General features: G+C 52.9%; 1 protein-coding gene across 1 annotated transcript; it reads left to right on the top strand.

The window, feature by feature from the left end:
* Positions 1-4047: 4047 nt before the first annotated feature.
* Positions 4048-20439, top strand: RGMA (repulsive guidance molecule BMP co-receptor a; the record flags this gene model as incomplete). Its single annotated transcript, XM_080626565.1, has 3 exons — positions 4048-4682; positions 17057-17568; positions 19738-20439. Exons 1-3 carry the CDS (start codon positions 4601-4603, stop codon positions 20437-20439), a joined length of 1296 nt encoding a protein of 431 aa, XP_080482691.1. The 5' UTR covers positions 4048-4600.
* Between the last annotated feature and the right edge of the window lie 565 nt (positions 20440-21004).

The raw sequence follows: 21004 nt of genomic DNA, 5'->3' as shown, positions 1-21004 counted from the left end.
GCCAAACCAGAAAACTCTGCTCTGCACTTTCCGAGGCAGGTCCTCAAAGCCCAGCTCCACGTGTCACCTCCACCTGTCCTATTCAGCTCTATGCAGGGCCCTGGTGAGACCTTGGGCTTCACTTTTCCTGTCAGGCATTGTGCTGCAAGGCAACAGGTTAGCAGGGAAGAGGAGAGGAGAGGGTGGTTTAGACGTTTATTCAGTACCTTGAGGTGCCCAGCTCAAGGAGAGCATCTGCTTGTGCTGTCAGACAAGAGACTTCAGGGCCAGGTTGGATGGGGTCTACTGGAAGGTGTCCCTGCCCATGGCAAGGGGTTGGAACTGGATGATCTTAAGGTCCTTTCCTACTCAAACCATGCTGTGATTCTATGACTGTAAAATGATTTTGAAGATCTTCAGAATGCACTGCAGCATTTTCCAGTACCGCAAACATCGGAGGTGTGGCTGTTACTGCAGACAGACAAATGGGTTCCTTTTGTGCTTCTTCTTGTTCAGAGGTTTTTTCTTTTAGCAAGGGAGCTGTTCAGGGCACAGATGTTTGGTTTTATTTCCACAAACGTTTTGGGATCAGTTGTGAAACCTCCCGAGACAACAATTTGGGGTTTTCCACTCCAAACTTCCTTTCTTTCTCCTTTAGGGAGCAATTTGCTTTTTGGTGCTCACCCCAAACACGTCTCATTGCTGAAGGTTTTGGGATTAGCTTCCTGCACGGGTGATCAGGGCTTATGCAAACCAGGCCATGAGCAGTATTTGTTGAACACCTTGTCTTGAGGCAGAGCAGGTAAAGGCAGGGCTGAAGCTGTGTGGAGATAGCTGTGTGAAGAGTGGCCACGCAAGAAGTTCATGGAAGAGTCAGGAGCAGACCAGGAGCCCTAACATCCATTCCTCTAACTACTAGTTACCATCCTCAGAAATACCCATGTTTACTATTTTAGCCATATAATTACAGGTAGGGAATACTTCCATTAGGAATGCTGTAAGGGGAGGTATCGTCTGTAAACCTTACGGTTCGGATTAGGCACGTTCATTCAGTCCCACTGAAGCCCACAGCCATGCACGGTGTGATGCAGGGCAGAGAGAAATAAAGTACAGATGGGTGATCCTGGCTGAGTTTCCCCTGGGAATCGGGAATCTTCCCGCCCATCCTGCAAACACCTTGGAAAATGCTCCCTGCTGCCCCTGCCTGTGATTTGTGTGTCCCCCCTCCACAATGACACCAAACACAAGCAGCTCAATGTGTAGATGACCACAGAAGTGCCTTTGCCCCCAGAGCTGAGCCGCTACACAGTGTAACTGTGCCAGGCCTCAGAGGTGTTTGCATTCACCGGTGGGTGGTTTTCCACAAACTGTTTGCAAAGAGCATCGGGCTGGGCTTTGAGAACGAAAGAAGCTGGGGAAAACACAGTCATTCCACATTTCCAAGCCTAGATATCCCCAGTGAGCACGGCAGAGATCCGAATTTCACACAGCCCGTGGTTCAGCAGCAGTTTAAAGTGCAGGTCTTTGATTCGGCTCACCAGAAAGATGAAGGTTATGTGAAAAACGTGGCAGGGGGAGCAGGATTTCAGAAACACACCTTATTTGGGCCCTTTTCCTGCTCGGCAGTTACGGTTTGGACACATCTGTTGTTTTCTCCAGCGAAATCCGCTGCTTTGATCAGTGCCAAGAACAGCAATCCCCTTTGCAATGCATGATGCAACTGAGCAAAATCAAGGAGAAATTCTTACAAACTGGAGCCAGGGGCATCAAAGCATGGCTTCATAGAGCACAGTTTTCCCTCCACCAAAGGCAGAAGCTCCAACAAGGGTCTCATAACGCTTCAAACTGGATTCCAGTCTATCACTGCAAAGTGTCAGCTTGCCACAAAGCGGCAATACCAAAGTGGTGCTTCAGGTCAAACAAACCAGCCTCACAGCAGCACGTTAGCAGCTTGGGTTTAGAAGTTCATAATTCAGATGGGGGTTTTTTGAGTTAAAAATACATAGATCATGTTATGTGTCATCAGCTGGGATAACAGCAGAAGTGGGTTTTCACACTGAAATAAGGGCAAAAGCTGCATTGCAAGAGGACAGGGTGAGAGCAAGAAGAAGGGATTTGGGGTCTGAAACGCCATCCCCTGGGTCTCTCCCCCCCATGCTTGGGCTCCCCTCAGCTCCTGGACCCTCTCCCTCTTTCCCCCAAGCCCCTTCCAGCTCCAGCTGCCTACACATCCCATCGGCAGGCATTTCTTCTTGGGTGGTAGCAGCAGCTGGCAGGGTTTGGACATATTTGCCCCTGTTTGACATCCCCCACAAAGAGGTGCTTCGTGGAGGTGTTCCTCCCACACTGCCTGTGCTACAGGTCTGGATCCGGCCCGCCAGCTTTCATCTCCTGCCCAGCTCAGCCCGCTCTGGCAGCTCTTGTGCACACAGAGCTCCTTCTCATTTTAGTGGACATCATCGGAGTGCAGCTGCAGGAGGATCAGGACCGAGACAGATCTCCAGTCAAGCAGGCAAGGCCTCAGGATTTTTGGATCCCATCTGGGTCCCAGATGGGAAAAGCTCCAGCATTTTAATTCCTGTTGCAGCCTGGATAAAGCCCCAGTGAAGCTCCTCCTTCATTTGGAGGCAAAGGGGCTCAAACACCACAAGGAAAACTAGATAGGTATTAATAGATACCTCTGCTTCTTGGATACTTACTCCCATATCCTCTTCCTCACCTTACCTTCCATAGGAAATTTGTTGTAGCTGAATTGCAGATTCAATCCACGACAGGGAGATCACAGACTCTTAATGGAGCCTTTAAGCTACCATCACTTTAAAAAGCATCCTTGGGAAGTGGAAGAGAAGGGGGGTTCCAAGGACAATGAAAAGCAAAGTCAAGGAGCATCCCAGGCCTACACTTAGCTGCAGGAGAAATGACCCGTTGTTAAAGAGCATTTGCAGAGCTGAGAGAAAGGCTGTGTGAAACAACCTTTTATTCTTTGTATAAGATGAGAAAGGAGGTGAAACATTAGGATACAGAGGGGTCACTCCATCACAGGAAGGCAAATGATCTAAAACAGGAAGTTAAAGCATATTAATTAAAGCATATTACTCCCGTGGGCACTCGCATTCACAAGTGAAGTTGTCTTAGTTCACTGTGGCTATAACATCCTTCAAGGGAGATATTCAACAGCTCCAAGTAGGCTGTTAAGGGGATGCCTCCCTCTGGGCCTGGCCCTTTCCCGGTGGAGCAGACCCCTGGGGTGGTGGGGCTGCAGATCCAACCTGCTCACCTCCTCATGCTGAGGCATCAAGCAGGATTTTGAAGCCCAGCAGGCAAATCCCTGTGTTCTTCAAGCTGCTGCTCCATTCACGTGGTCCATAAGCAGGAAGGGTACTCCCAGTTCTGCCATCTGCCTGAGGGCTGCCCAAAGGGTCTCTTAAGGGGATGCTCACAAAGTGAGACCTCCAGGGTAACAATCAATGCAACTGGTGAGACCTTCCTGCAGCAAAAGGTGAACATCCATGTCTATCCACAGGCTGGTGGTGCAGAGTAGGCTGTGGTAGATGTCCTAAGAGAGCACAGGTACACATTAGTCCTTTCCATCAGTCCTCAGCCTGGGTTCAGGACCCCCAAGAGTCGTCCCCTCTGAGGACTGTCATCTAACGATAACGATAAGGAGACTTGCTGTTTCTGAGTCATCAAGGCTTACTTCAGCGTTGGCAGTGCCAGTGAGGGTGAACGACCTGGAAAGGTTGCGAAATGCTCACACCTACCACGCAGCCAGGGCTGGGGTGGTGTGGAGGAGCTCCCTGTGCCGGGGGTCAGTGTCCCACGGGTTGCAGCATCGCTCCTGAAATCCCGCTGCCTGCCGTCTCCCTGCCTCAGTTTTCCCCTCACTCTACGTGGGCCCCTTTGCCCCAGATTCCTTCATTCTGGGGGCATCAAAACGCTCCGGTCAGCCCCAGGGCACAGAAGCCGGGAGGGCGCGCTGGGCGCTGAGACCGTGGTGCGCTGGATGAAGCCCCTATCAAATCCCTCTCGGGCAGCGGAACACACGACGCGAGGCAGCACCAAGAGCCCTCCCCGCACCCGACCCCCTCGGGGCCAAGCGCACTCGAACCCTCCCTACAACGGGGCACGGAGGGTTCGGGCCCGGCGCGCAGCACGGACACCCCCACCGTGTGTTCCCGTCCCCTCCCGCCCCACTCCCTCCCAGAGCACCGCGTTCCTCCGCCCCTTCCCGGGAGGCTCCGGCGGGAGGAGGAGGCAGAGCGAGAGGATGCGGACATTGGAAGGCAGCGGGATGATGGATGGTGTGGGCTGGTTTGCGATGGGAGGGGAAAGAGAGGAGGAGGAGAAGGAGAAAACGTCTGTGTAATCCTTCAGTGCGGAGGCCACCGGAGCTGGGGCCGCCCGTCCCTGCTTCGCTCCGCGGAGCCATGTGGGGCTTTTGATTTTTTTTTTTTTCCAGTTCCTTCTTTCGATTGATTTTTTTCCTTTTTTTTTTTTTCTCCTTTTTTTTTTTTTTTTTTTTTCTTCTTCTCTTCTCTCTCTCTCTTTTTTTTTTTTTTCTTTTTTGTTTTCCAACTCTTCTTCCAGGGAGAGGATAGTGGTTAAAGCTCGAGCTGGATGGATGGGTATGGGGAGAGGGGCAGGATCCACAGCCCTGGGACTTTTCCAAATCCTCCTTGTCTTTCTCTGCATCTTCCCTTCAGGTAAGGAACAGCCTCTTCATTTCGCAGCGTTTCCCCCGTGTTTCTCCAGCCCTTGGACAGCCGCCTCCGGCCCCTGTCTCGGGGCCTCTTTCTCTTCCCTCTCTGCAGCGCTTTGCCACATGTTTCAAACGAGCGAGCGGGGCTCAGGTTCGGTGTGTGCCCCCCCCCCCCCCCATCCCCGTTTTTCCCAAGCAGTCGCGGTGCGGGTTCTTCCTTGACCTCATCTTCTTTGTCTCATCCCACAAGGAAGGAGATGGTGGGAATCAAAGCAGCCCCCGGCGGAGGGTTGTTGTGACAGCGGCGGGCAGGTTCCCTTGTGCTCCCCTTCCCCGGTGTGCCCGGTGCTTTGGAAAGGGGGGGACCCCCCCAGATGAGCTCCCCAGAGGCCCCATTGCTGCCTCTTAAGTGCAGTGGGGGGTCCCCGCTCCGAGCCCCCCCGGAAAGGGCAGAGCCGGAGGTTGCGGAAGGGATAAGGGGGTTTCTTTGGGATGCTGGGGGGGGGCCCCACGAAGGGGGAGGTTCGGCCCCGGGGCTTACCTGGGCCGGCAGCGCGGCGGCGGACGGGGGGTACTTATGTCTGGCTCCCCCTTTTCGCCGCTCCCAGCCGCGGGATGGAGGTTTTCAGTGGCTCAGCACCATTATTCCACTGGAGAGCTGTTGTGCTGCCCGAGGGCGGGATGGCAACCGAATGGTCCGGCACATCGCCCCCCCCGCCCCAGCCCGCGCAGCCCCTGCCGCACCTAGTGCGGGTCCCGGCTCCCCCCGCCCGGTGTGTTTGTGTGGTGTCAGAAAAGGAGAGAATGTCAGAATTACAGCTGAAAACGCCATCTGTTTCCAATGAATCCCCCACAGTTTTTCACAATGTTTTTGGCAGATCTCTGCCTGCAAATTCCTTCAAGCCCCGAGTGCTTGTTTTTGTTGGGGGAGGGGAAGCCAAGTCCACAGAGGCGGATTTGTTCCTTCCAAAACTCTCCAGTTTCTTTACCTCTTCTTTTTTTTTTTTTTTTTTTCCCCCTTCATTTGCAAGGAGGGGGAAAAAAAGGAGAGAAAAACAGGAGGGAGAAAGAGAAGCCCCAAAGCTGAAATCTCCGTGTTTCTCTTTTTGCATTAGTAAATCTTCCCCTTTTAAAATGTATTAATCCCGAAGTCGCCCCTGCCTTTCTTTTGCATAACCGTAGGTGCAGCGTCTTGCACACACATGTAGGAAATAAATAAAGAACTGCTCTGTGCCCTTCCTCCCTCCTTCGCCCTGGCGCAGGGAAGCGGAACCTTTCCAGCGCTGCACTTAGCAGTGGGGTGTCCCTCCGCACCCCGCTTCTCCCAGGGGACTTCCCAGCAGCTGGAAGCTGAACCCCGTGTGTGTGTGTGTGTTTTCTTCTAGAAGCTCTGGAGCTGCTCCCCTCCGTGTTGCTTAACGCCCTTTTCGGAACGGTTGAGTTGCAAAGCGTTAGGGCTGTGAGATTTACGGTGCAAGAAAGAACTTGATAGGAGATGTGGCTGCTGCTTTGTTTGATTCTCCCGTCAGCAGTCAAATAAGGTGCAAAGAACTGGCAGAACGAGGTGATCCAGAGCCCGCGGGAGTGGGGCGCAGGCGGAGACGGTGCTCGCCATGCGCAGGATCGGGAGCGCGCCGGGGGCTGCTGTTGAAAGCTTTTTGGGGTGGGGAGATAGGAAAAAGGGGGATTTTTTTTCCCCTGGCAAATCCTTCGGCCTTTTTCCCCTGTGCGTTTGGGGAATTTGGGGGTTCCCAACAGCGAGGAAGCTTCAACCCCTCCTGAGGGTCCCGTGTGAACAGGGTCGCTGGAGGCTCCCAATTGGGCACTCAGTGTCACATCTTTGCCTCACCGAGCTCTGCGTATTTATTTATTTGCTTAACCCCCCCTACACTCACCCCTCGGGCTGGTTTCCCGCTCATGCTGCTCTTTCTTACACTCATGGCTTCACCTTGCTGCCTCTGGGTGGCCCCTGCTATCGAGCTCCCTTGGGCTGGGGCGCTGCCATGGGTCCCCCCGTATGGGTCCTCCCATGTGAGCACCGAGCGTGGGGCTGCTGAGGAAGGAGGCTTGGGCATAGCAGGCCACTGCTGACAGTTCCTGCTTGTGGCTTGTGCCAGGTTGCAGTGTGGGATGCTCATGGGCACTTTGCCCTCCCGTCTGGGACCCTGATATCCCAGAGTGCTCGGCTGTCCCCACCTCTGCCTCCCAATACAAGCTGGGATGAGTTTTCTTGCAAATCCTTTTGTACTTTCAAAATCTGGCCTAGTTTTGCCCCAGATGTCAGGCTTTGTGCTGCCAACTCCAGTTTGCTTTGGCTTTCCCTGTCTGTCTTCAACTTTAAGCTGTAATACACTCCTCCCTCCCCAAAAAATGGGGATTTTGTGCCCTAGGTCCATCCAGGTTGATTCCAGAGAAGGATCCATCCCTACTGACGGTGCATGGGATCGGTTGATAAATGGCTTTTCTTGGCGACAGGCAGGGACGTGATGGCAGCATTAAGCTGAAATTGAGCAGGGGGCTGAGGGGCTGTTCAAACACCTCCCCAGAGCTGGGAACAGGAAGGTGGCGGCAGGGGAGGAACACGCCTGTGCGGGATGTTGTCAGGGCAGAGGAGAAGGGAAGGATTCAAACGTAAACCTGGAAATATTTTGGCTTCCCTGTTTTGTTGCTCGCTCGGAGCCGGTCTCATACTTGGAACAGGGAGTTCTCTGCGATTGCCAGCCAGACTCGTTGTGGGGCTGGAAGGAGGCGCCTTGTTTTTAATGCAGATGGGGTGGATATGTTGCTTTTCTTCAAACAGAAAATCCTGAAATTCCCAGCTCTTGGTTATTGGGAATGGGGGGATATGAAGAAGACTTTAGGTTTATTGTGGCAGTAGCTGAGGTTTCCTTCTTTGTGGCCCAGCCAGCTGTGCTGAGTTGGATGTGCACATGAAAGTGCTCACAGGGCTGGGCAGCCATAAAAACTTCCTAACCTGGGGCTCTGCTCGGCCTCTGCACCAACCTGCTGTCCCCAGAGAGCCGGGATCCAGCACATCCAGCCGGGGCGTGATCCAACTGGGATGTGCCACTCGATCAGGCTCCAGCAACAAGGATTTTTCCAGTCTTTCTTCCAGCTCCCTGATGGGCACATCCCATAAGGCTCTGGCAGGGCAATGCATGACCCAGGTGAGCCCCTCCTCAGTCCATCAGCCCTTCAGGGAACCCCGCAGCTGATACTACAGCTCCGAAAGAATGAGCGTTAGTGGGACAGCAAAGAAGGTCAAAGATGAGGGGTGTTGGTCCATCTGGATCGGTTTGATTTGGTTTTCCCGTTGGAGCAGACACCAGACTTGGAATAGGGAATGTGGGAACCCAGAACTGAAAGAGAATCAGCATCCTGGGTGGTTTGAAGGGGGCCAGGATGAACTCAGGGCTGCTGCAAGTCAAGGTGCCGGAGTGACAGGGAAGGGTTTTGGGGAGGATGAGGGATGCTCAGAGATGCAGCTGTAGTGGGGCAGGTGAGGGGTGTCCTGGGCTTTTTCTCGCTGTCCTGGTAAATCCTGTCTTGATGCTGCAGATCAGGAGCGAGCTGTGCAGGCAGGGCCCTGCCTGGCTGTACATGGCACGAGGCACGTGCTTGTAAGAGGAGAGCCCCTAAATGCCTTTAAAAAGCTTTGTACCTTGCACTTGGCAACCACTGGGATGAAAAGAAGAGGATATTTATTCCCTTGCCTGCGAGCTCTCAAAATAACAGGGTGTTCGATTGTAGCCTCAAGATTGCTTTGCACTCAAGTGCAGCCTGGCTGAGTAAATCACTGCTTCACCAGCTGAAATTCCTGCAGCAAGGGGGAGAATTGAATTATGGCCAACTGCAAAACCAGATGCCATCCCCTTGATGAAGTCATTGGGCTCTTACTGCAGAGAACAAGCTGGCTCCTACACTCACGCAGCCCTCGTAGAAACAGACTGAGCTGCTCTGTCTAACGGCCCAGCCATGGTGTGTGGGGCATCCAGAGGCTGGTGTTCTTGCAGATGGAGAGCAGCAGGTCCTTCAGGGGGGAGCACCAGAAGACTTCTGTTGCGTGAGCTATCCAGGAGAGTCTGGCCATTTAATTCCCAGCAAGCAGAGCTATCCCTGCATATACAGGGTTTTTATAGGCCAGGCAGAGAGCAAGCTTAGCTTGAGCCTGAAGCGTTCTCTCCTCCCTCGGTTTCCTCTCCTTCCTGTACAGCTGTAGACTTTGGTCCCCAAAGCCCTAGTAATGATCTGTGGCATTCAAGTTTTTGGATAAGCTACTTCTTTTCTTGCTGTGTGACACACTCCAGCCATCTTTTTCTGAGATGACAAGGACATGTGGCAGAACATTTTAGGGATGGATCCTGGCTTCGGGTTTTGCCAGCCAACAGTGATGTGGAGAGCATCAGTGATGTGAGAGCATCACTGGGGAGGGAAGGGTGGGGAGCAGCAGAACTAGGCAGTGGGTTTCAGTAAGAAAGTTACTTTTTCTCTTAAAACCTGAATCCATGATGGGGGCAATAATCGGATGCATTTTAAATATTGTGGCTTCCCGGAAAGCTGCCTGATGGAAAGATGGCTGCTGAATATAAGCCATCTTGTGCCCAGGCAGCCAAGAAGGCCAATGGCATCTTGGTCTGTATCAGACATATTGTGGCCAGTAGGGCCAGGTCAGTGATCATCCCCCTGCGTTCGGCACTGGTGAGGCTGCATCTTTAATCCTGTGTTCAGTTCTGGGCCCCTCACTACAAGAGACTGTGTTGCTGGAGTGGGTCCAGAGAAGGGCGGCAGAACTGGTGAAGGGTCTGTAGCACAAGTGTGACGAGAAGCAGCTGAGGGACCTGGGAGTGTTTATTCTAGAGAAGAGAAGGCTCTCTACCATTACCTGGAAGGAGGATGGAGCCAGGAGGTGGCTGGTCTCTTCTCCCAGGTAACAGCTGATAGGTCGAGAAAGGGTGGTCAGGCATTGGAACAGGCTGGCCAGGGCAGTGCTGGAGTCATCATCCCAGGAAGTGTTCACAAACTGTGTAGACAAGGCTCTCAGTGACATGGTTTAGTGGCAGCCGTGGCAGCCCTGGGGTAATGGTTGGAGGATCTTAAAGGTCTCTCATAACCTACTTGATTCCATGGGGCATGAGCGATGGGGCACGAGCCTGGTGCCGGCTCAGGGCCCAGCCTGAAGGAGGGGATCCACCAGATCCCCTGCATCCCTGAGCGTGGCTCCAGCTGTGGTCGAGTGCCTGTGTGGTTTTTCGGTGGGCCGGTGGAGCTCTGCCTGCTGGCCAGGCAGCTGCCACCCCACACCCTGCGCCCAAACCAACGCCTCTGATGGAGATGCCGCAATTTTTTGGCAGGCATTTTAATTGTATAAATTTGCCTCATCCAGATTTATGTGCTCCGGGCTTTTCTCCATCTCCTCGTTCCATGTCTCATTTACCTCTGCGTTTGAAGGGTTGGAATTTCACAAGAGCACAGCGGGGATGATTATTCCTAGAGGGAATCCACCTGTGAGCAGAAAGAGTTTCCCTGCCAGCCAGGCGAGGGGGGAGGAGGGCGAGGGACCTGCTGCTGTGCCTGGGGGGCCCCAGGCGCTGGTGGGTGGCAGCGGAGCCTTCAAAGGCACCCTGGGAAAACAGCTCCGGCGTGGGGAGGGCGATGAGTGCTGGAAACCAGGAACACTCAGCCATGGGGGTGGCTGGTTGAGGTGGCCTTGTCCAGGTACTGCTGCTTCAGAGGGATGGGCACATGGGTGGTGTTGGCTGCGAGAGGAAACTGAGGGTGATGCTTTGTGGTGAGAGAGTGAATCTACCTTTCTTCCCACTGGGCTTATCTTGGGTGAAACCTTTCCCATTCTCATCTGTGAAATGGAACACTCTCCTCAAGGAGATCTACGAGCACTTGAAAACTGTTGGCGAAAGCTCCCTGATTGGGGTAGTCGGATGTGCAGCCCTAGCACTGCTACCCTCCACAATAGGGAACCGGCTTTGTTAGAACCCTCCTTCTGCAGATAGAGAATAGGAGATCGCTTCCCACCTCATCCTCCACTCAACACTTTGTGGTGGAGCAAAACCTGCATCCTCTGAACCATCCGCCAGCACATCCTCTTCCGAGCAAATGAAAGCTCAACGGTTGTAGCAAAGGCAGTGTTGAAGCCTGAATCCCAGGATGAAGTTTTAGAGCAGTCATCAACTTGGTTGCATCTTTGGCTGTCAGCGCTGGTTCCTCCTTTCAGCCCATCCTGGACTTGGTATTTCTTAGAGCAGCTTCACCTGCCACTCATCGTGCCAGCTACAAGCTCCATGGTTGATGCCCTCTCCAGTGGTGTCTGCTCACTCTTCTCCCTGTATGTGGATGTTGAGGTGAGCCTGGAGGAGCCTCAGAGACTGGGGGAAGATGCATTTGGCCCCGCTAAGCATGCCGGGGCAGCGGTAAGCTGACGCTGAGCTGAAAGAGCTGACTAAGTGACAGGAACGATCAAGGACTCCTTCAGCAGCATCCAACTATTCCTGCCATAGCCGTGAAGACACTGACTCTGCTGTTTTCCTGCCTGTGCTTGCCCCGTGTCTCCACAACGCCTGGAGAGAGATGGGGGGCCGTGAACTCTGCGCTGAGGACAAAAGGGAGTTGGTTGTGGCAGCTCCTCCGGATGCTTTAGTGATTGACATAGGTGGAAATGAGAAAACTCCTTCTGTGTCCTTCTTCTGACTTGAAGGAACTGGAGAAAGCATCTTGAGCAAGACAGGGACTGGGTTAAAAGAAGCTGCATGAATTGAGGTATGCTCTCAGATCCATCCACAGGGGCTCTATCGGTGCATCCTTTGCCTGGATTTAATGCATCTGCTGCTTTTGCCAGTGGAAGAGAGCACAAACCCCAGGCCCCAGCATGGAAGGTGGCCCCTCCAGCCAACCTCCTCGTGCACGCCCTTGCAAAATATGAGCTCCAGCTCTTTAAGAGAGGCAGGTTTATTTTTCTCCTTCAGTTCCCTCCTCTTGGTCCTCCTCCCACTTCAGTGCAACTGAAACCTGATCTAATCCTTTTGCACATGGGTAATTTATTGGTCTGTTGGGCTTTTCTTGATGGCAAATTGCATTGTCTTTCTTCCTGGGTTGAGGCTTTGGAGTAGTTTGCTGCATTCCTGCAGCTCTTTTCTCAGGGCTGATCTTTCACACCCCCTCCGAGCACAGTCAAATCAGTTTTATTGGACTTCTTTGTTATGCAAACAAGGCAATAATAACCAGGCTATTATTCTGCAAGATTGTGCTTGATTAACAGTTCAAAGGAGGTCGCTGCCATCAAGCACAAACTCTTTCACCAGGCTTGGGTCAGGTGGCTCTTGGGTCTTCCTCACCCCACAGCCTGCAGTAGGGCTGCAGGAGAGGTGCCCCTGCCCATGACACCCCATCCATCAGTGCTGTGGACGGCACCCAGGGACTCATTTCTCTCCCTGGTGTGACAAGGCGCCGGCTGATGTGTGTCATAAAATAGAATCACAGAATAGTTGCAGTTGGGAGGGACATTTAAAGGTCATCTAGCCCGACCCCCCCTGCAACGAGCAGGGATGTCTTCAAATAGACCAGGTTGCTCAAAGCCTCATCCAGCCTGAGCTTGGCTATTTTCAGGGATAGGACATCTTCCACCTCTCTGAGCAGCCTGTGCCAGTGTCTCACCACCCTGTTTCTTCTCTGTATCTGGTCTCACAGCTCGTGCAGGCATCGAAATGGGGGTACAGCATGGCCACACGTGGGGTGGCTTTTGTAGGCTTCCCTGTTGGGTCAGGGACAGCATGAGGGGCTGGATTGCAAAGGCCTGATGTCCTTCGTCTTCTCTGGTTTTGCTTTAGACTGGGGAAACCTTGCTGGAAGGGATCCTGTCAGCCAGGTTTTTGAGGAGCAGTGCGATTCTTTTGACTCATTTTAGGGTCATTTTGATGCTGTTGGTGACTGCTGTCTGCCCAGAAGCTGAGCAGCCTGCATCTCCTTGAAGCTGGTAGATATGGCTGGTATTTAGGACATCTGAGAACTGTGCCTTTCCTATGGAGCTGTCAGCATAAATAGGTTTATTTAGATTACTTAAATAAATATGCGTTTAGGAGCCTGAGTCTAGGTGCTCAGATCCGAGGCCAAAGGTAATTACATTTAACTGCGTTCTTCGAGAAAGCCTTTTACTGCATGTGTGAGGCTTGCACATCCACACTTCAATCCATACATTTGGAAAGAGGCAAGATGATGTATTTGCATCATATGTGAGTGATGAAATACTTTCCACCCGTTAGTAACCAAGAGGATATTAAACAACATCTCTTAGCAGTGAACACTTGCAAATTAACAGGTCTGGGTAACATGTGCCCTACAGTCTCAGGACAATTGGCTTTTGCTGATGAAATGAATTCCCAGTAATTCTCTGTACTGGAGAAATTGCAGGAGAACAGAGGAATTGTTGATTTTGTGCTGTTTTTTTGAAAGAGCTTGATTTGAGTAAATGAGATCCAGGTAAACTGACACATGCTGAAGGGAAATAGCGGCAGTCATCATTAAAAAGCTGATCAAGTCAGATGCATCTATGTGGCTGAACACTTACTTACAGAGCAGGAGGACCGGGGTTATGTGATCCTCCAGGCCCCTGGTGTGTGTTTGGTGACCACAGGATGCTCGATGGATGCAGGAGCAGTGCTTTGCAAACCAGAGCTCTGGAGAAGGTCCCAGGTCAACAGCACATCCTAGTGCCTGCTGCAGTGCAATGCCCCAGTGGCAGGGGTGACCTCAGGAGAGCGGGAGCGTGTGCCCTGCATTGGCATTGCCTGTTCCATTGGGGTGGTGGGTTCTGCAGGATACTGGCCTGCTGGAGGGAGGCCTGATGCAGGGCTGGGCAAACACCTTCCAGTGGGAACTCAAAAGTGCAAACCATTTAGCTTATCTGGAGGATTGACAAGTGACTTGATTGCAGCGTGTAAAGATCTTTGTGGGAAACATGCTGGTTACTAACGGACCTTTTACTGCTTAGGAGAAAATCACTGATTCTTTTTATGTCCTTACAATGGAGTCAGATAAAATCCACTTAGAACCAAGATTTTTGTTTTGTAATAGGCGATAAACTCCTGAAATAACCGACCAGGGAAAGGGGTGGCTTTTCAAACCGCAGGAGCTCTCATGGGAAGTATACCTGAACAAACATAGGGCACCGGGCCTTGGATGGTGGGGGCTGTCTTAGTCCAGGTGATTCAGCAGTTTCTTTTGGCTTTAAACTGTCTGAAACTGTTGGTTTCAAGATAGCAAAGGAAATTTTGTCCTTGGTTTGAGTGGTGACCTGTCCTCAAGGAGAAAGATGATGTGGAGTTCGGGAGGTGGCTGGGATGGTTGAAATCACCCATCCCCAGGATGAAGGACCCATTAGGATGAACAACAGCAGTGGCATCACATGGACCCAGGGGTGTCTCACACATCCCAGGTGAGTCTTGCTGGGTTCCTGCTTGAGAGGGATTTGTTTCCGTGCTAAGTCATCTGTGGTTGAAAAACAGATCCATTGTGAGTCGATGGAAAATAGATTATGTGGAATTGAATAAACATCGTTTCTTGGCACGGGTACAAATGAGCCTGCACCGCTCTGCCAGCGCTGCTGCCAGAGGGGACAAGACAAGGCATGCTTGGTGGCAGGAGAGGGTCCTGTTTGCTGTCCTCCTTAGTCTGTGCAGGCCGTGGTCCCTCCCCAGCAGTGCCAGGGGTTTGCCAAGGGTGGCCTCTGGTGTGGTTGGAAAGATGTCCATGGGGAAGGCCAGGCGCTGCCCCGCTCGCTCACACATGCCTCTGTGCTGCGGCACCTGGCTTTGGAGATCTGGCCTTATATGGGGCCCTGAGAGAAACAGCGAGAAGGGAACGGGTGCCAAAACCAGAGCGATAACATCTGAGAGAAGAACGCTCCCCCTTCAGGCCCAGGGAGGAAGCAGATGGGCTTCCTTGCCCTGCTTTTGTTGGGGTGTTTTTAACTCCAAAGTCACTGTCACCACAGAGCGGTGCAGCAGCGAGGGATGCTCAGCACTGGGATGTGACTGAGCGTCTGGGGGGCTGATTTGCAGCATCCTGTTGTGTTCATAGGCTGCTGCAGCTCATGGTCCTGATCCAAGCTAATGGAGCATGTCCTTAAAGAGCAATATAGCTTAATTCCGACTGAAGAAAATCCCCTCTGTGGCAGTTGATGGGCTGTAGCAGCCGGATGGAGCTGCAGCCTGAGCTCTGCTCGCTGGAGGGGATGCTTTGCACAGTGCATCCCAGTGCCTGATTGAGCTGTCAGATGAAATGGGGCAAGTAGGTCCTGTGTGTCCAGGGACGTGTCCTGCAGCTCCTCCCCAGGCTGTGCTGGCAAGTCTGTCTGCAGTGACAGAGCGTTGTTCGGCCACATGCAACCTCAAGGCATCCTCAAGCTGCACATTAGCATAACTACTAGGAGAGCAATGATTTTAATTGCCTGATGCCACAACTGGTTGGGATAACCGACAGTGGTGTCACTGGTCGCACTCCTGCATGCTTTTTTGATGCCCGCCTTCCACTGGAAGGAACCTAGATTGTGTAGGAGAACACCAAGCAATACACTCCATTGCAAGCTGGCTGGCTATGATGGTAAGCCCACTGCTAAGCCAAATGATTTTGATTGAAAACCACACTCTTGGATGAAATACTTATTATTTTCACATTTGAGCCATACATGCAGAAAGCTTAGCAGAAAGGCGAGCCCATGTCCCAGGTCAAAAGCTTGTTACCAAGTCATCTCTGGTCAATGAGGAGTTAAAAGCTTTCTGCAGTGCTTCTTGCAGGTTTAAATGGGATGCTGCCAAGACAAAACAGCTCCTGGGTTCTCAGTACTGTTGCTAGCATCTGAGTTTATTAAACATGAGTTTTAAAACTGTGAGGAACCTGTCACCATTTCCTATTTGCACTTCACTCTTGTTGGAAAGAGAGAGGAGGCAGGCATGTTTCTTACAGCCTGACTGCTTAGTGTTTTATAGTGTTGGTCTCCCTTTCTGATTTTCCAGCACCGACTGTGTTTAGGTTTCCAGCACTGTGATGTTTAAAACTAAACCACACTGTTTTCCCTGAAACAATACTGGGTTTTGTAACTTTCTTTTTAAACAAATCTGAAATGGATTTGGCACAGATGCCTTGCCAGCCTCCTTCTAAACTAACCCCAAGACGGGAACATACGGGTACGCCTGTGAGAGGCAACACGAAAGCATCTGGAAATGGTGGGGCTTTTCTTCTCTTCTTCCTGCTGCCTTTTGTGCGTGAGCCCATCCCATCTCCAAACCCTCCAAGGGACTGGAAGAGGAAGGAATACACTGTGGATTTTAAATGGTGTGAGCCTGGCTTCACTCAGCAAGTCTACGAATTGGCACTGTGCCGTGTTCAGCGATGACCATGTGCTTTGTGCACAGCTGCTTTCCAGTCTGCTCCAGGGAAGCCACACTGCCCCAGGGAGCAGACGGGGAGGGGGTTAAAAACAGGATCTGAATCTCCTTTGCCTCCGTGTGGGCAACGCAAGGCGGGGGCTCGGCTGGCAGCCCCGCACCCTGCCGTGCCGGTTTTTCTCCTCCACCTCTTGTTCTCTCTCAGCCGGCCGTGATGGGGAGCAGGCTTCCAGGGCTGGGCAGAGCCACACAGCAGTCATGAAAGAGGTGGTTTTGGCTCCTGCTTCTTTCCATGGGCACAGGGACACTTGCAAGCGCTGCTCCCAGCACTGCTGCAGCCATGAGGAGTGGCCGCTGGCTCTGCTTCAGGGTTGGTCACAGCATAAATCCTGCTCTGACCTCTGCACGTTGACATGTGGCTGGGGCACAGCGGTCATGCTGGGGCTGGCTTTCATCGTGCCCATGAATCATAGGATCCCAGGTTAGAAGGGACCTGAAGGATCATCTGGTCCTACCTTTCAAGGAGGAAAAGGAAGGCAGGCAGATTTTTGTATTGGTAGAGTTCAGTCCGAACACAGCTCACAGTGATTCATGCAGAACAGAGCTTTGAATGTCAAACCCTAGAAAGGCATTAAAACCCCAGCGCATCTCCCCCCACATTAACGATCATCCTTATCACTGCTAATGAATATGTCCCATTCTTCCACACTCTGCTTTTCCCCCAGGAGCGTTAATCCAATGGCTGGATGCTCTTTCCCTTCTTGGCTTAAATTGGGGCAAATCCTGTTGGTTTCTTTGGTTTTGATGCATGAGACTCGGGTCATGTGAGAGGATCACATCTGGTGAGCGAGGCCCCATCACGCGGTAGAGCCGATGTCATGAGTTTGGGCTGCGGGAGGGGGACGCCCGTGTGTTGCCTGGGGTAGAGCAGGATGTCCCCCATGAGGCGTTGCAAAGCATTGACCTCCTCGTGTTGTCCTTCCAGTGACATCCCCATGCAAGATCCTCAAGTGCAACTCTGAGTTCTGGGCGGCCACGTCAGGCTCCCACCACGTGGGCACGGAGGAGGCGCCGGAGTTCTGCACGGCCCTGCGAGCCTACGCGCACTGCACCCGCCGCACCGCCCGCACCTGCAGGGGGGACCTGGCCTACCACTCTGCCGTGCATGGCATAGAGGATCTCATGGTGCAGCACAACTGCTCCAAGGATGGACCCACCTCACAGCCCCGGCTCCGGACATTGCCCCCCGGGGATAGCCAGGAGCGCTCCGACAGCCCTGAGATCTGCCACTATGAGAAGAGCTTTCACAGACACTCGGCTGCCCCCAACTATACCCACTGTGGGCTCTTCGGGGACCCCCACCTTAGGACTTTCACAGACACTTTCCAAACCTGCAAGGTGCAAGGGGCTTGGCCGCTCATAGACAATAACTACCTGAACGTCCAGGTCACCAACACGCCGGTGCTGCCTGGCTCCACGGCCACCGCCACCAGCAAGGTGAGCCTTGGGCACATCCCTGTGAGCAGAGATGGGCACGGGGTGTGCTTCTCAACAGCCTTTCTTGCCACCATCTCTTTTCTCCACCATTTGCACTTCTTCTTGGGAAGGGCGAGACCGGGTGGGATCTCCTCTGAATTTGAGCATTTGGCTCTAAATATCAGGTGCCCACCCTGCCTTTAATGGTCTCTGGTTTCTTCTGAGCACATCCAGCCCCATCATGGTTAGCAGGCTGAGATAGTGCAGCTCAGAGAGCTGTCACGGCCACCCAAGGTCCAAGCAAACCTAGGACTATACTCCATGGAGATGTCAGCTTGCAGGGAGAAGTCTGGAGGGAGACGAGTTCCTCACACAGCCTTCCCTCTGCCCAGGCTCGTAATTGTCTCTGTGGTGAGCAGCCAAGTCCAGGTATTTTGTGGGGCACAGTCTGTTCTGGAGGTGCTTTGACAGCCTAAATAAACATCCTGAAGGTACAAGGCAAACAGTGAGAAAGCACAGGTGAAAACGTGCTGCTGTGATACAGCAGAACGTGTGTGGCATGGCCTCAGCTTCAAGAGAGACGTGGAGCTGATGGACTGTCACGTTGCTCCATGGTGCACAAGCTCTAAAGCTAAAATGCCACTTTTTATGCCAAAAAAGGAGTCTCAGCAAGAGGCATCCTCTTGATTTTGGAAGATGTCCTGTCCCACCATGTCTGGGAGTTCTGTTTCTCCCTGCATGTGGGGAGAGGAGAGAAGTACAGGTAGGACAGGGGCTGCTTCTCAGCTCTGGATGTGACCTTTTTAGTCTAAGCTGGTTTTGAGCTGTCCCTTATAAATCTCCTTAAAGATACTTAATGATGCTCTCAACTCCTTACCTACCAAAAGACATAAAAACCTATTGAAGCCTGCAGGGAAGTTTGGCTTGAGAAAAACGGCCCTTGACCCCAGGAATGTGCAGTTCCTAGGCTGGATCCCAGGATCACCATCTTAATTGAGCCTTTTCACCCGTTCTCTGCCTCACGGGCTTGTGGTGAGGAGGAATTAGTCATGAGATCTGCAGCATGAGCTGTGAAAGCGTTGCTGGTCACTGCTAGAGGAACGTGTGCTGTTGGAAAAGATGGAAGCTTCTTGGTCCATAGGACCTTTTATGTTGTTGCATGATGTTCGCTGGTCTACCCTTCTTCCTGCTGCCAGAGGCAGGGCTGAACCCTGAGGAGGTCACTGCTGGAGCTGTCTCTCCTCCAGCCCTGCTGTGCTTTGGACAGGCCTCAGTCTGCCCCTTCATGGGGTACACGAAAGGAGGGCTCCCTATTGCTTCCCTCATGGAGAGAGGTGAAAGAGGAAGAGCAAGTCTGCAAGAGGTAAAAGAGGAAGCATGGTTTACCTAGGAAGAAGAGTGAGTTGCTTTTCCTCCCAAGCAAGCTCTACTCTTCTTCCTCCTCATCAAGCCTTCCCCCCAAAAGCAGGGTCAGCAAAGGAAGAACAAGAGCTGGGAAGTCCTTCCTCCAGCAAGGGACCTGTGTTTAAGCCCAGCCAGGGTGGGGAGGCCCGTTAGGCTCAGTCTATGTCCATATCACCCCCAGAAGGATTTGCCCATTCCAACATACTGAACACTGTGTTTGCATAACTGAGGTGGATCATGGTATGTTCTGGGGCCTAGAGGAGAAGACTCTTGTTTTGCAACTGGCCAGGGAAAGAAAGGGGTCCAGCCCTTGGGATGTAAATGCCATGGGAGTCAGAGAAGAAGCTCCACCACCTACCTCTAAAAGAGTCAGGGCTCATCCCCTCTGCCATCTGTGAGGCCTGGAGGCAAGGCAGCACTGCATGCAGGGGCATGTCGCCACAGGCTGTGAGCAGTGATACTGCACCTGGCTACATGAGAGCTCCTGGGTTGGGGCTGGAGATAACAGCGCAGATCCAGGTGGTACGTTCAGTTCAGCCTCTGGCTCTTGACTCCATACATGCTGTCCTCATGCCTGTGCTGAAGCAAGATAGCCATGCCTGGGTACCTAAAAGTTGGGACAACTTAGGATGAAGCACTTACCCATGAGCTGAAAGGCATGCTCTTGGCCAGGCTGAGCAGACAGCTTCTCCACCTCCCATGCTGATGCTGCTTCTGGTGACGGCTGTATGCTCTCAGGTGGTCATTGCTGGTTGTAACCCTGTTCCTTTCTTTCCCCCCTCACAGCTCACCATCATCTTCAAGAGCTTCCAGGAGTGTGTGGACCAGAAAGTGTACCAGGCAGAGATGGACGAGCTGCCCGCTGCCTTTGCTGATGGCTCCAAGAACGGTGGGGATAAGCATGGAGCCAACAGCCTGAAGATCACCGAGAAGGTGTCAGGCCAACACATAGAGATCCAGGCAAAGTACATTGGCACCACCATCGTGGTGAGGCAGGTGGGCCGGTACCTCACCTTCGCCGTGCGCATGCCAGAGGAGGTGGTCAATGCTGTGGAGGACCGGGACAGTCAGGGCCTCTACCTGTGCCTCCGCGGTTGTCCGCTCAACCAACAGATTGACTTCCAGACCATCCGCTCGGCTCAGGCCACAGAGGGCCGTGCTCGGAGGAAGGGGCCCAGCCTGCAGGCGCCTCCTGAGGCCTTTACGTATGAAACAGCCACAGCCAAGTGCAGGGAAAAGCTGCCCGTGGAGGACCTCTACTTCCAGTCTTGCGTCTTCGACCTCCTCACCACAGGGGATGTCAACTTCATGCTGGCTGCTTACTATGCCTTTGAGGACGTGAAGATGCTTCACTCCAACAAAGACAAGCTGCACCTCTATGAAAGGACACGGGACTTGGCCCCCGGCAACATGGCTCCCTCGGGGATGTCGTCTGCCCTCTGGGTAGCACTGCTGTGTTTGTGTCAGTGCTGGTTGTGCTTGTTATAGAGGTTTGCTCCTTCTCACCATGGAGAGTGGGGAAAGGGGAGCCAGAGGGAACCAGGGATGAGATGGCAATGCTGGACAGTAGGAGGTTGGATGTCAGAGCTGAATGGGTTGCTCTCAAACCTCCCTTTGGCACCAGGTCCTCCACCTTCCCAGCTCTTGCCTGGGAGGAATGTGCTGCCAGTGGGACCAGTAAGGAGCTTTTACTGGACTCTACCTTGTCTGGATGTTCCTCACATGCACCTCCCCTTGTCTTCCTCCCAGTAGTGTGGGTTCCAAGGAGCCCGCACCTCCTTGTAGCACTTCCCCAGGTCCCAAACATGCACATGGTGACTGTGACATTGGCGTGCATGAGCATGGCTTTGTCTTTGAAGAGCAGAGCCTGCAAGGAGGGTGCAGAGGAGCCAGACGGGGCCAAGCCTGGCAATCACAACAAGGCTGGTCTTTCTGCTCACTGGGGCCACGCTCTGCTTTTCGAGCATGTCCAGCTCTACCTGCAGCCCCATTGCTGCAGAAAGTGGTGCGAGGGGCTGAAATAGTGGTGGATGGTGGTCCCACACTTGCCTGG

Source organism: Psittacula echo, assembly GCF_963264785.1.
Source record: "Psittacula echo genome assembly, chromosome: 10".
Classification (NCBI taxonomy): Eukaryota; Metazoa; Chordata; class Aves; order Psittaciformes; family Psittacidae; genus Psittacula; species Psittacula echo.
Note: the sequence above shows the minus strand (reverse complement) of the source record. Positions and strands in the feature narration are given on the sequence as shown.